The sequence below is a fragment of the Crinia signifera genome, chromosome 5 (assembly GCF_055691185.1).
Source record: "Crinia signifera chromosome 5, ASM5569118v1, whole genome shotgun sequence".
NCBI lineage: Eukaryota > Metazoa > Chordata > Amphibia > Anura > Myobatrachidae > Crinia > Crinia signifera.
The window spans coordinates 293,897,260-293,910,468 of NC_139221.1; the positions used below are offsets into that span (position 1 = coordinate 293,897,260).

The 13,209-nt window shown below is 43.1% G+C and overlaps 1 protein-coding gene across 8 annotated transcripts in view; it reads right to left on the reverse strand.

Annotated features, from left to right (window-relative positions):
• Positions 1 to 13,209, reverse strand: part of MLLT10 (MLLT10 histone lysine methyltransferase DOT1L cofactor) — a 141,436-nt gene that overhangs the window by 103,459 nt on the left and 24,768 nt on the right. For 7 of the 8 annotated variants that reach the window (XM_083189292.1, XM_083189299.1, XM_083189291.1 and 4 more), the window contains exon 4: positions 1,652 to 1,761. The exons of the other annotated variant lie outside the window; for it this stretch is intronic. In XM_083189292.1, the coding sequence (XP_083045418.1) occupies positions 1,652 to 1,761 (110 nt within the window). The remainder of the gene's footprint in view (positions 1 to 1,651; positions 1,762 to 13,209) is intronic. 8 annotated transcript variants of the gene reach the window in all.

A 13,209-nucleotide genomic window follows, 5' to 3' on the forward strand; every position in this document is an offset into this window, starting at 1 on the left:
TGCCAAGCCAGTTATTACAGATGTGCAGAGAAGGGAGCAGGTTTGTGCAATAGAATTATTACTACAGAACTGTGTTCCTGGTCCACTAATAAATATGCGAGAAACATTTTTATATAAAAAAAAAAAAATGGATTGAACTGTTATAATAGAATTAAAATGTTAATTTAAAAAAAATAAAAATCTTTATATTTTGTGACTAAAGCAGTCAATGAATTGGGCACCCTGAAATATGGTAACATATCAGGTATCATTGCAGTATACTGTTACATAGGCTACACGTGCAATAGCATGGGAACAGCTCTGCCTGCGCTAGGGCTCTGTAGGGATTGCTAAACATGCATCTGTGGTTAGCATTAACATATCTCAGCCAAAAAGTGCATACAAATGTGAACTGTGTACACTACTTAAGGTATATACTTCTTTGGTTATAAAAAAAAATAAAAAATGTTACCCATAAATAATTATGGGTTGTGCTCCTATAACCTGTTTTCCCTTTGCATAACCACTCTGTGAAAAAGACTTGTATGTAGGGTGGCCAATCCCGGGATCGGTATCGGCGGGATCCCGGGATTTGGCCTAAAAAACGCCGGGATTTGAATCCCGGGATTGGATCTTCCAATCCCGGGATTTCGGGATTATATGCGCATGCGGATATCTAATGCCGGGCAGCGTCTGAGCGAGTGCTCAGACGCTACCCAGGAGTTCCTGATCCCCAGACTGCAATCTGGAGCGGGTATGGGCAGTCCGACCTGCGCAGCGTGACCTCTACCATCACGCTGCGCAGGTCGGACTGCTCGTACCCGCTCCAGAATCATCTCTGACCTGGACCGGACCTGGCAGCGTCAGCCGCCCGCCCTCCGGGCCGCTGACGCCTCCTGCTCCTGCCCTGCTCCCGGCCGCCGGTGTGAGTAAATGAATGTGCGGGGTGGCTGTAGCGGGGGGGACTGGGCTTCTTTGTAGCATTTTTTTTGCCTAAACTGATTAGAGATGCCAATCCCGGGATCCCGGGATTGAGCATTTTTCAATCCCGATTCCCGGGATTGAAAAAATGCCCCGGGATTGGCATCCCTACTTGTATGGTTACTCCTATAATATCTGGAACACGTGTGCCGTACTTGTTCCTGAAGTGAGGGTATCCTCTGAGTCAGAGCCTTCACAGCACATATATAATGGCAGAAGATGTTGGGCGGAGGCAATGTCCTATGGGTTCAAACCCATTACCCACAGAGGGGAGGCAAGTTGGCGCTGTAACAGTATGGAAACATGGCAATCTCATAGGTTTTTACACACAGCCCTACAAATAAATACACAGAGAGTCTGGCAATTGCCACGAGGGGACCTGTGGTTAATTCAACTGAGCACATATGAAAAGTTTTTTATATTGTGGAACCGCCACTTTCAAGCAAATTCCTCTCACGGATCATGGCTTTTTCATGATGCGGAAAAGCCGCAATTCCCCCCTTAAAACTAAGAGGTAGGCTTACATACTATACAAGGTTCATTTAACACTGCTCATTTAACCTTATAAAAGTTAGGTTCATTTTGAAACGGTAAAGCGAAGCCACTTTCCGGAGCTATCTCCATATTCAGTGCTGATCTCTGTGTAAGACATCGCACACACTCCATACCGTAGAAGGTAGAGATGTTTTACCTTATTGTATCTTTCATGTGGCACTGACTGTAACACAATAGGCTCCATTGTAGAAACATTTGCAAACTGGACCTCTGGAATATATAGTGCACATACCACGTGAGCCCAACCTGGAAAAAGAGAATGGTCTGTTACTACAAGCAACACACATTTACAGCTGCGTCAAAACATATTAAAGCGGAATTCGAAAGGTTCTTTGCTTAATTGCATCTAGAACGGGTGGGATAGAAGATGAAACACGTGTCGTGGGGACAGCTTTACATTTTTCCCTTCGTAGCCTACTTTCTGTATTGGTTATTCCAACCATGTTACCAATACCGCATGCCACGGGTATTGGTAACAGTCGTTCGATCGACACTAAAAAGGTTGACATGCATTAGGTCAACAATGAAAAAAGTTGACATAAGTTTTTCACTTTTTTTTTTTAGCCGAAATGTGCAGGCGGGTGGTATTTCATGCGAGGGGATGCGGTGCGCCGATATGGTGTCCATCTCAACATTCGAGACAAAAAAAAAAACCTCAAGTCGACCTTTTCAGCCCGTTGACCTAAGACACGTCAACCTTTTTCATGTGTCGACCTTTAGTGGTCGACACAATGAAGCACGTCGACCTAAATTTGGTTGACGCAATGGCCCATACCAAGCTGCTGTGAGGAGAATATAATAAGATTAGGATTTATTGGGTGGATTGACTCAAATTTGCAGCAAAGGTTATAGCATGTGAACGAGCAGCGATCGTGGATATTGCTTCAAACTAGCCGAGACTAAAGTCCGGTTTTCCCAACCCTGCTCTCTACGGGGGTTGGGCTGAGACTGGGAGACGGCAAGCTCCTGTGTCATCTCTGATAGGGGTATAAGAGGGCACCGTTCTGTGAACAATGGTCTGTGGCAGTTAATGACTCACTCAATATCATCTGTCTATGGTTTTATTACGCCCGAGTCAGACATCTCTTGGATGTGCAGATAATGAAACATGGTTCTCTTTCATTGATCTTGATTTTCTTACAACCCGACGCCAATACTTTAATAGTATATGCCTGTCTTATAAAGGACATGCATAATTCTCATGGGTGTTCCACTCAGTCTAGCTTTAACATGCCTGAATAATGTTTTAACCCATTTCTTCCTGTTTTACTCAAGAGTAACCGCCTATAAGAGGGGATGGTATTGGGATCCCCAAGCTTGGAATGCCATTAGGGGTCTTATTCTAGTTCACTGTTTCTGACAAAATCCTTCTTAGATTGACAAAACCATGTGCACTGTAGGTGGGGCAGATGTAACTTGTGTCATATTCTAGTTCACAAGAGGCAAATTCCTTCTCAAATGGACAAAACCATGTAGGTGGGCAAATATAACATTTGCAGAGAGAGTTAGATTTGGGTGTGGTTTTATTTCAAAGTGAGATCTATATTGCAGTGTAAAAATAAAGCAGTCAGTATTTTCCCTGCACAGAAACAAAATAACTCACCCAAATCTAATTCTCTCTGCACATTTTACATCTGCCCCCCTGCAGTGCACATGGTTTTGTCCATCTAAGAAGGATTTTGTCAGAAAGAGTGAACTAGAATAAGGCCCTAGGAGAGAGAGCTCCATCCCAAAGGTCAGAATCCCAACACTTTTTAGATAAGAATGTTAACTCTCCCCTATAACCCTCCCTACCTGAAGCCTAACCCCCCCCCCCCTTAGCGCCTACCCTAACCAATCCCCACCCCACCCTGCAGCCTAACCCTTAACATACCCCCTTAGTGCCTAACCCCACCCTACCCCTCCCCAGCATACTTATTGGGATGCAGACAGTCGGCATTGTAAACAATATCAGGATCTCTGTGCCAGTCTCCTGACTGCCATCATCCCGACCGCTGCTATCCTAACCGGATCTCCTGTAAGAAGCGTCCTATTTTGGTACATGTGCATTGACTTTTGTCATTATGTATCCAAACCTTTCCGTAAATTCTTCTAATGGATAAACAATAGGTTTTCGATTTATGGGGTGTTTTGGGAGTGTATGATAGTTTTGCAGCGCTGACCAAGATGCCAGGAAATCGGTCTTCCAATGGAGATCCTGGCCTTGGCAGTCCCCGAAAAAGCGGAGGCAACACACTTCTGTTTTTGTCCGTTACCAATAGCACGTATATCATAGAACATATACTCCGCCTATGAAACAAACTCTGTGCAAAGAATTGTTGTGCGTACAATGTAAATGCCAGGCGTGCGAGTTGCGCTATTTTATCGCGCTTTAGACAGAATGTAAGCAGCGTGTTGTAGATTCCAAGTTAGCAATCATGGGGTCTACAAACCTGATCACACAAACAAGAAATCCACAAACTATCCAACCAGCGATTTGGCTGGACACACACACACACAGATAAAAAAAATAGTATATGAGCCACAATCTGGGCCATCATAGTTGAGCGGTGAGTCCCTGACATGAATAGACATGAATAGAAGTGTAGGTGCCGGCAGCATCACTGGCTATCTGACTCCATGACTATTCCCAGCCCTGATATAATAAAACCATAAAGCTAATCACAATTGAAGCTATTAGCATGGGGAACATTTAGACCAGTTTGGCTGAAAAGGACCTGCCTGCTGGGACAAAACCAAAATCTACAACCAAATTAAAGTGATCGCTCGCGGCTATGTAAAAATGCCTTCCCACTAGGAAGCAATTCACCTGTCATTCCTGAGTAATTAACATTAGCTGCGAGTACAGGTGGTCTTTAAGCCAAGGCCACGAAGAATAGGGTTTAGCTGTTCGTACCGCTTTAAATAAGCTGCACTGTGTTGGATTATGAAGAAAATCAGCTTTAATTCATAATGTGTGTGCTGCGTCTCCCAGAATAGGCTATTGTGGTTATGCCAGAAACAGCAGCAGATTTCTGACTACTTTAATAGCCAGCATAATTCTGCACGACTTGACCAGCGTCCAACTTCTAGTCCCTGAAGGTAAACACAGCCGTGAGTGGCAAACGCAGTAAGTCTATATACTTTTCAGCGTTCTGTTAAAAACACATATGGGTTTGTCTGGTGTAATTCAGTCACTCGGCGGAAGAAAAAGTCTTTGTGACTGAGAAAATGGAAACTATACTTCCAAATATTGAACGCTTCTTTGGATTTAAAAGTGCCCAGGAACAAACATAGTAACAAAACAGAGGATACCCCAAATTAAAAGAAATAAAAAAATTACAGTAAATTATTATTATTTTTTTTAAATGGACATTTACATCAATCTAAATATATTTTCTGCAACGTAAAAAGATAAATACCAAAAAAAAAACTGTTTTATGGGATTGTTTTTCCCTAATCCCACCCACCAATAAATAAATGAAACAAAACACAATGAATAGTGAAGCCGTAGTAAAGAAAAATCTTATCCTCATTCTCAATTTATATAGTGTCTACACATTTTGCTACATCACTTGCCAATACTAAATACAGGGGACTCCCCTGGCTGAGGTGGGCAGATTCCCCAACCACTGCATGCCACATCTTCCCCGAGTCATCACTGTCCGCCCCTCTATAGGAACAGACCAGAAGGGTCGGTGCCGAGCGACTTCTCTCCTGGAAAACTGCGGAGACATAACAGCAGCCAAGGGCAATCTCGTGTGGCTAATAACCTGAGATGAGGACAGGGGGTTGGTGTAGAAAATAAGTTTCTCAGCAAGTCTCAAAGTAAGCCGGTACTATGAGGATAAGAGTGCGCGGTACTTATATGTTAGTTGGGCGCCCACTAAGCTATTTACTTAGTTTTTCGCGGGGCTCACGGAACTAACATATAAGTACCGCGTGCACAGTTCCTAGAATCACCAACTGTGTTCAGGATCATTTAGTATATGAACAAGTAAGATGTGTTATTTTGTTACTTTATTATGTTGTGGTATGCAAGGATATATCGTTTTGGCAAAAGTACAAGATAAATGAAGATACAGCCATTGCTGATAGCCATATTTTCAAATACAGTGTCAGTTGAAAATATTTTATTCCGTTATAGAAAATGGACTTTATTTTGTTGTGTTCTGATAAATTAGCAGTCAGACCTCATAGTGCCATTTAGGAGACACATAGAACATCAGACTAGCTAGACTTAATGGTGCTCATACACAGTACGATATGTGTTGGGTGCATTTTGTACTAGATCACATCGCACGGTGCACACTCCAATCGCTGGCAATATGGTCGCTGAGCGACCATTTTGCCAACGATAAATACCCATGTGTATACACCTCTAGGCTTGTGATGTGAACTACGTGGGAGCACGCATCAAAAGCCAAAATAAACTCGGTGCGAACTACACGCGTGTGTGAGCACCAAACGACACGATTTGCATTTATCAATTACTTCACATACCTGACACAGGGGTAAGATGTAGGCAAACCTTTAGAAATGATAAAGTGTCCATGTATATATATATATTTGCCGTGTGGCAAAGATAGAAAAAGTTACATATAATCTATTGCAATCTGAACCTATATTGTATTTTATTATTGTAATAGACACAACTGCATCTTGTTGTTTGTATTATTATAATGCTCAACCCTTAATAAAAATATTTAAAAAATAAAAAAAATTATGATAAAGTGGGGAGAGATAAAAGCACCAACCTGCCAGCTGTATTCATTTTGCAAACACAGCCTCAAAAATGTCAGTTAGAAGCCGATTGGTTAGTACTGGATTTCTCTGCCCTTTATATTATTTCAAGACTTGCTACATCTCCCCCATAGTCAGATAACGGGGCATTTCCAAGATTAGGGTACTGAGTACTGGTGGCAATAACACCACGGGCACAACCTGAAACCTACAATAAATTCCAGTAAACAGAGCACATGTAACCGCGCACCTTTTACATGTCTCCGAGCAGTGATTACACTCGCCCATAAACTCCTTACAATAAACGCAGAACCTATGAACACCTGAACCAACAGAAATGTGTTTTGTTCTCTAAAGATGCCCTGTGCAAAGACAAACATGCCTTTTAGAATTGTAATACACACTTGGCAACCTATATGCCCCAGGTGCCCAGGAACTGCCAGCCCCAGTACGCCTATGTCTCCTAGAAGATCTACAGAGCCAGGTCCACCTTATTCTATTAGCAACCACCAATTCACCATCTGATTTCTTATGATTGAACAGTCACGTTCGTTTCGAACGAGCGCTCTTATCTGTACCAGATCCTGTACAGTACCCAGCATTTACCTAGCTAGAGAGAACCTGAGGCAAACACAAAGACAAAAAAAAACAACCACAATGATAAAATAAAGCCGCTGACTCAAAGGTTGGCACGTGAGTCTCCGCAGAGATCCCTGCGCTAACCTCTGAATGAAAGGCTATGACATGTAGGAACAGTCCTCTGCTGTTCCCTGGCCTAATACCAGACAGACACACGTGGTAAATCTTGGTGAAAAGCTGTCACACAGAAAGCAGTTACACTGCATTCCTGATAATCAGCCAGATGGTTCGGATTTCACTAACAACTTTTGTGTAGTAACAATCCTCCCCCACCAGCTTTCAGGCCAGGGGAAAGAGAGAAAACCAGAGGGCGGATCTGCAGCGTGTAAAACATGGAAGTGTCTGCAGGATTTATGGAACACTGGGACTTCGCTTCCTCACTTACAGACTCCACCTATTATTTACTGGTCTGTATCACAGTAAGCACCTACTCTGCTCCATTAACCCTCAGATTTATTTATTTATTTATTTATTTATTAGCAGTTTCTTATATAGCGCACACAGATTCCGCAGCGCTTTACAGAGAATATTTGACCATTCACATCAGTCCCTGCCCCCAGTGGAGCTTACAATCTATATTCCCTACCACATGTACACGCACACACAGACATTCTTGGGTTAATTTTGTTGGGAGCCAAATTAGCCTAGCAGTATATTTTTGGATTGTGGGAGGAAACCGGAGTACCCGGAGGAAACCCACGCAAGTACGGGGAGAATATACAAACTCCGCACAGTTAGGGCCATGGTGGGTATTGAACCCATGACCTCAGTGCTGTGAGGCAGTAATGCTAACCATTACACCATCCGTACTCAGATCTTTTTTTAATAACATATGAAATAAATAACTATCACATTTAATGCAGGTTTTGCTCATACTTATCGAATTGTTGCTTCATTTACATTATAATACAATCATTTCTGTACAGTAATTATAGAATACCATCACATACAAGTAAATGGGTGCAGAGTGCGTATGAGGGCTTGCAAACGGTGGAGCTAATTGAATCAGGGGTGAATTGCTGTTAATTATGGCTGTACAATTGTGGCGGCACTGCAACTGCACCTTAAGTTGTGCCGATGTTCCCACCCTTGTTTGCAGCCCCATAGGTGTGAGTAATATAAAATGTTACTTAGGGGCTCCCATAAATGCAGCTAACGTGTACACTGCATATTCCTGACTGACCTGAGCACTATAGTCCTATGTAACTAATAAACTCATTTATAGTTTAGACTGCTGATCTGCAAATTTGCATATCGAGCAATTATGGAATGACTGAGGGGATTGCATTTGCAATCCATGCGCAATTTGACTGACAGGAAGCCGGCGTTTCTTGGAGGAAACCTGCCATTTTCTGGGGGTGTCTCAATAAAGGCAGGTGTGCCCAGGCGTTTTTGAGGAGGGTCTGTGACTTCAGTGATGACCTGTCCCAGATGCAGACGAGTGGAAGGGTCAGAGCTAGTCACAATTGCACAGACTGCAAACACCATTCGGCGGTTCGGGGACTGCGAGTCGGTGCCTGCTAGTAAACCACTCACAAAGTTCACACAAAGCAGGTTTTGTTTCTAAATGGGTGGCGGATATCTACTTACAGCAACTTTGCAGATTAACAATACAAGCTGAAATAGCCCCTTAAACCGCAACCAGCACTATTTGTGATTGAGGTTTATTTGCATTTATTACAACTGTGGGTAGATTATTACAACATACAGCAGTCCTAGCTCACACACGTGATATAATTAGCATGCACGGGGGATGGGCACAAAATAAAAGCAGAAGCTGAAGCTGCAAAGAGCATGTTCCAGAAGCTGACAGGTCGCACGTTCACATTCTTCTCCCACAAACAGAAGCAGAACGAAAGAGAAAAAACATGAACGAGGCCCAATTAGCAGTTTAGGTTTTCCTAGAGAACGAAACCACAGTTAGAAAGGTGGTAGCAGGTATAGGGATCACTGAGCATTTAGGCTTTACTTCATAGTTGGAACAGCTTACCCCACTGGCAGAGAAGACTACACCTGGCACCTATAACACAGTGAATGAACCAATATTCAGCCTCTCCATTCATTATGAACAAGTGTCCCCACTGTGACGTACAAAGGGAAGTGCTAGGCCACATTCTCATGAATAATCCACTCACAAAACATCTGATCCCACTGTGTATAGGCATACGTTACATATGTGCCATCAAGGTTTAAAGATCATGATTAACCAAAAAAAATAAAAAAAATAAGGGTCTAATCTTTCACTTGAAGAAGGTATATTCATCCCTTTTATAACTAAGCTGAACTCGGTGTTCATACTGTAATAGTCACATGACCAGCAGACAGTCACATGACCAGTATGTAGGATCAGTTGCACACTAAACCATATGCTGCAGCCAGTGTCACACTATGTGGGCCTTGCTGCATTTTGTGAGGCCTAATTACTTCCACATGTTCTCCTGGTAACTAGCATTCCAGTTACATATTCTACATTGCTAGCAGGGTCAGTCACCACACCATCAGCATTACCTCACTCGTACATTATTACGAAACATTAACAATATACACTGGGTTATTTGAGGACACAAAACACCAGTCAGCCGGATCTTAGGAGGAAAATGGATAAATGGCTGACAGAGTCGGGAGGTCAGATGGGCTGCACATAAGATTTGATCAATCTTAAGGCCCCCATACATTAGGCTGATTTGATTTCCAAGGCACCTCCCCGGGAGGGCTCAAATAAAAGTAGGCACTTGATGCACCAAGTTTTGCATGTGATAAATCGCATGCCATTTATCACCTGCAACTGCCAGGGAGCTTCAGGTGGAGGGAGCCAGGAGTCAAGCTGCAGAGAAAAAATAAAAATAAAACTCAATTCAAATGAATAGGAAACCAGTGATTGGCTAAGAGCTCTCTCAGCCAATCAGCGGTCTCCCATTTGGGCTCTCAGCCAATCAATGGCTGCCCATTCATTTCTATGGGATTTTTTTTTTTTTTTACTTCGCCCACTGCTTCCTCTGAGTCCCGCCGCCCGATTTACCAAATCTTTTGTGCAGCCCTTTCAACCTCCCAACTCCGATCCAATGTGCACGGAGTCGGACCGGATGTCAACACATGAGATTTGGATTGATTTATCGGCCCAATCTGTCGGAATCGGTTCAAATCTCATTAGTGTATGGGGCCTTTATGTGCGGACGGCAAGCACGGGGTACAGATAGCCAGTGTAACACTATTGTGGCGGTGACAGCTTGTAATGACTCTGCTCACTTTCATGTACCTGGAGGAACCGTGCAGAATTTGGAAAGGCAAAGTAGTAAAGATATGACATGGACAGAGAATGAACTGAAGAGAGATCCAAATTATTGTGTTAAATGACCTACATGTGTGGGTATAAATGGCCTTTGTCAAGCTTCCTTGCATGCCACAAGCAGGACAGTGCTAGGTTGCATGCCCATTAAAACAAATAAAAGTATTCAAAATACATAAAGCAATATATTTGGTATAGGTTGTCATAGGATGTGTGCAAAACAATCATTAAAGTTATTGGAAGGATGGAAACCCCACCCGAAGGAAAGAAGTTCTCTTGTTTCCTGAGGTCTGCGCTTAATTCCAACATTAACCCCAACAAGATTATAACTTCACTCTATATTCTTAAATCTCAAACTAGGAACATTTGGTAAAGTTGCCTAGGTATAATTTGGTGGCAAAACACTACTCCTACAGTGTATATTCAATGCTGTCGGTGAGAGGGGTTTGTACAGCGAGGATGGCTTTTTTGGCGAGGAAAAGCCATCCTTGCCATCCAACCCCTCCTCGCTGTATTCAAGGTTTTGCAAAAATCTTTGCCGTCAGAGGACGGTGAGGATTCTCTAAAACAAAGAGGTTTGCCGCAAATGCAGCAAACCCGCTGCATTTTGTGGAGAGCCTCGCCGTTTCCACCTCGTCTCAGGGAACAGACAAGGTGGAAGCAACGAGTGAAGGGGAGGCCGTTGAATACTCTGACGGCGAGCGATCGGCACTGCTCACCGAACAGCTCGCTGACCGCATTCAATATACCCCTATTACTTTATATTTAAAATAAAAAATAAAAACACAACTACAAGAATATTTATTATTATTATTGATGTATCAAGGAGCATACACATCGGGCGATTTTTGGCTATTTTCGCTTAGAAATGCCTCGAATCCTTCTAACTACAAAAGGTTAAATATTTACAGTTTAAAGTGACAATAAGTAGCATGGACTTTTAAAATTAAATTATTTTTTTTTTTTTTAGATAAAAACACGAGGACACTGAAGTCACAATAAACTTGCAAGGCCATCCAGCAATCATCGCCAAATCAACGAGTGACTGTATGCAGATCTACTGAAATCTCATTCGTCACCTAGATAAAGCACTGCTGATGGATGTAGAGCCATCTGTAAGAGTGCGTCCTAAAAGGCGCCCCCCACACACACATACTGCAGGACGGTGATAGATCATGCAAAAACTGGCCAGTTGCTTCTACTGCACAATTTAAACCCTATACCTGGCTTCTTCCCAAAAGTGCAAAGAAAACTTCCAAAGCTTAAAAGGTACAAGTTGGAACAGAGATAAATCCATTCCATCTGGCACGCATTATTCCTGAGGCTAATGAAGACAAAACGTTGATACATAATGAATACTATAAAAATGAGATTTAATAAACAGCATCTGGCAATTTGATGTTCCCTGTCCACCTCGCCTAGTACACTGCCAGGAGTTCTAGAACAACATATGATGCGTTCCGGGCCCATCCAGCTGAACAGGGATTAACACAGCAAGAGAAAACGATCCATTACCTTCATGTGTAGGTTCCTGGATGTCTGGAAATAAGGTTAAAAGGCGTTGTGGTCAGACTTTTTCTCTATTACTATTATTAAGGGGATACATTGTTGTCTGACCCAATCCACTTGTTAAGGATCACACACAGACAATGAGGATTAATTTACACCAATTAGTTTATGCAAATGTTTCCAATTTTAAGAAAGGAGAAAAGCTTGTACTTTAAAAGCCCCGTAAACTTTAAAGCCATCGGTGTGTTCAGGGACCTGGTATCGGCAAACGGGCCAGGGGGGGGGGGGGGCGAGAAGGGGCCATGCTGCATAACTATGCACTCCCTAGTCTGTACAGACACAGAGCATGCAGACGGGCTGTTAGCGGCCTGCAGGAGTGTGCATCATTGGAAGCAAACACACTGGGCGACATATTGAACGATATCGCTAAGTCTAGTGCCATTTCAGTGATATAAGTCAATATATCGTCAGGTGTGTACAGGGTTTAAGATTATCTGTCAAATTTGGATGGTTGGAACCAAAAGGAAAAAAAAAAATCTGGTAATGTATGAAAGAAAGTGGCAAACATTTGTGTTGAAATGCTAGAAAATGTAATACATGCAGAAAGAGGGTAATTCTGATAAATTGGTTGATTCAAACTGGTTTATCCAATTTGTCTAAATGACAATTTTTGTAGTTTGCAGCATTTGGGAGCAAATGGACAAGGGTTATTTGCTCACAAACATTAGCAGACAGATTGGACAGATAATATTAAGGCGTGTAGGCTCCGGTACACAATTCTCAGAGTAAAGGCTTAACTGAAATATAAAAGCTATACAAAAATGATGAAAATATAAGCATTACGTTAGTCAGTTAATTAACAAAATTACGTATTTCCAAAATGATAGGTGACCAAAAGGTTCTGGATCATCTAAAAGATGAAAACAGATCACCAAAAGGTATTAAATCATTATGCTAGGTTACCAATTTACAGGCACCGCAATTGGCAAATCACACCAGAACTCACCATTTCTGAGGTTCTAGCTGTATTTTTCCATCCAATCATTACTACTGTATATACTATAGCTACCCAACCTCGCCATCCAAAAATGACAAATGCTACTGACCTCCCCATCCAATCATGACTATAGGCCCCCATACACTAGGGCGACTTGTCCTTAGGACAAGTCGCCCCCGACTTCCCCCTGAGCTTCCCCGGCTGCTCCCCGGGGGAGCTTGATTAGATTGGCACTTGATGTGCCATTTTTTACATGTGATAAATCGTCTCGATTTATCACATGTAAAAAACCCGGGGAGCAGGGGGGGGGGCGCTAAGAGGTGGGAGCTGGTGGGAGCAGGGGGGCTGGGGACGCTGCGGGGGACACGTCTGTGTCCCCCGCTGCTGGGGACGCTGCGGGGAACATCGTCTGAGCGGCGAGAAGGTAGAGGGAGCAGGGGGGGCTGGAGACGCTGCGGGGGACACGTCTGTGTCCCCCGCTGCTGGGGACGCTGCGGGGGACATCGTCTGAGCGGCGAGAAGGTAGAGGGAGCAGGGGGGG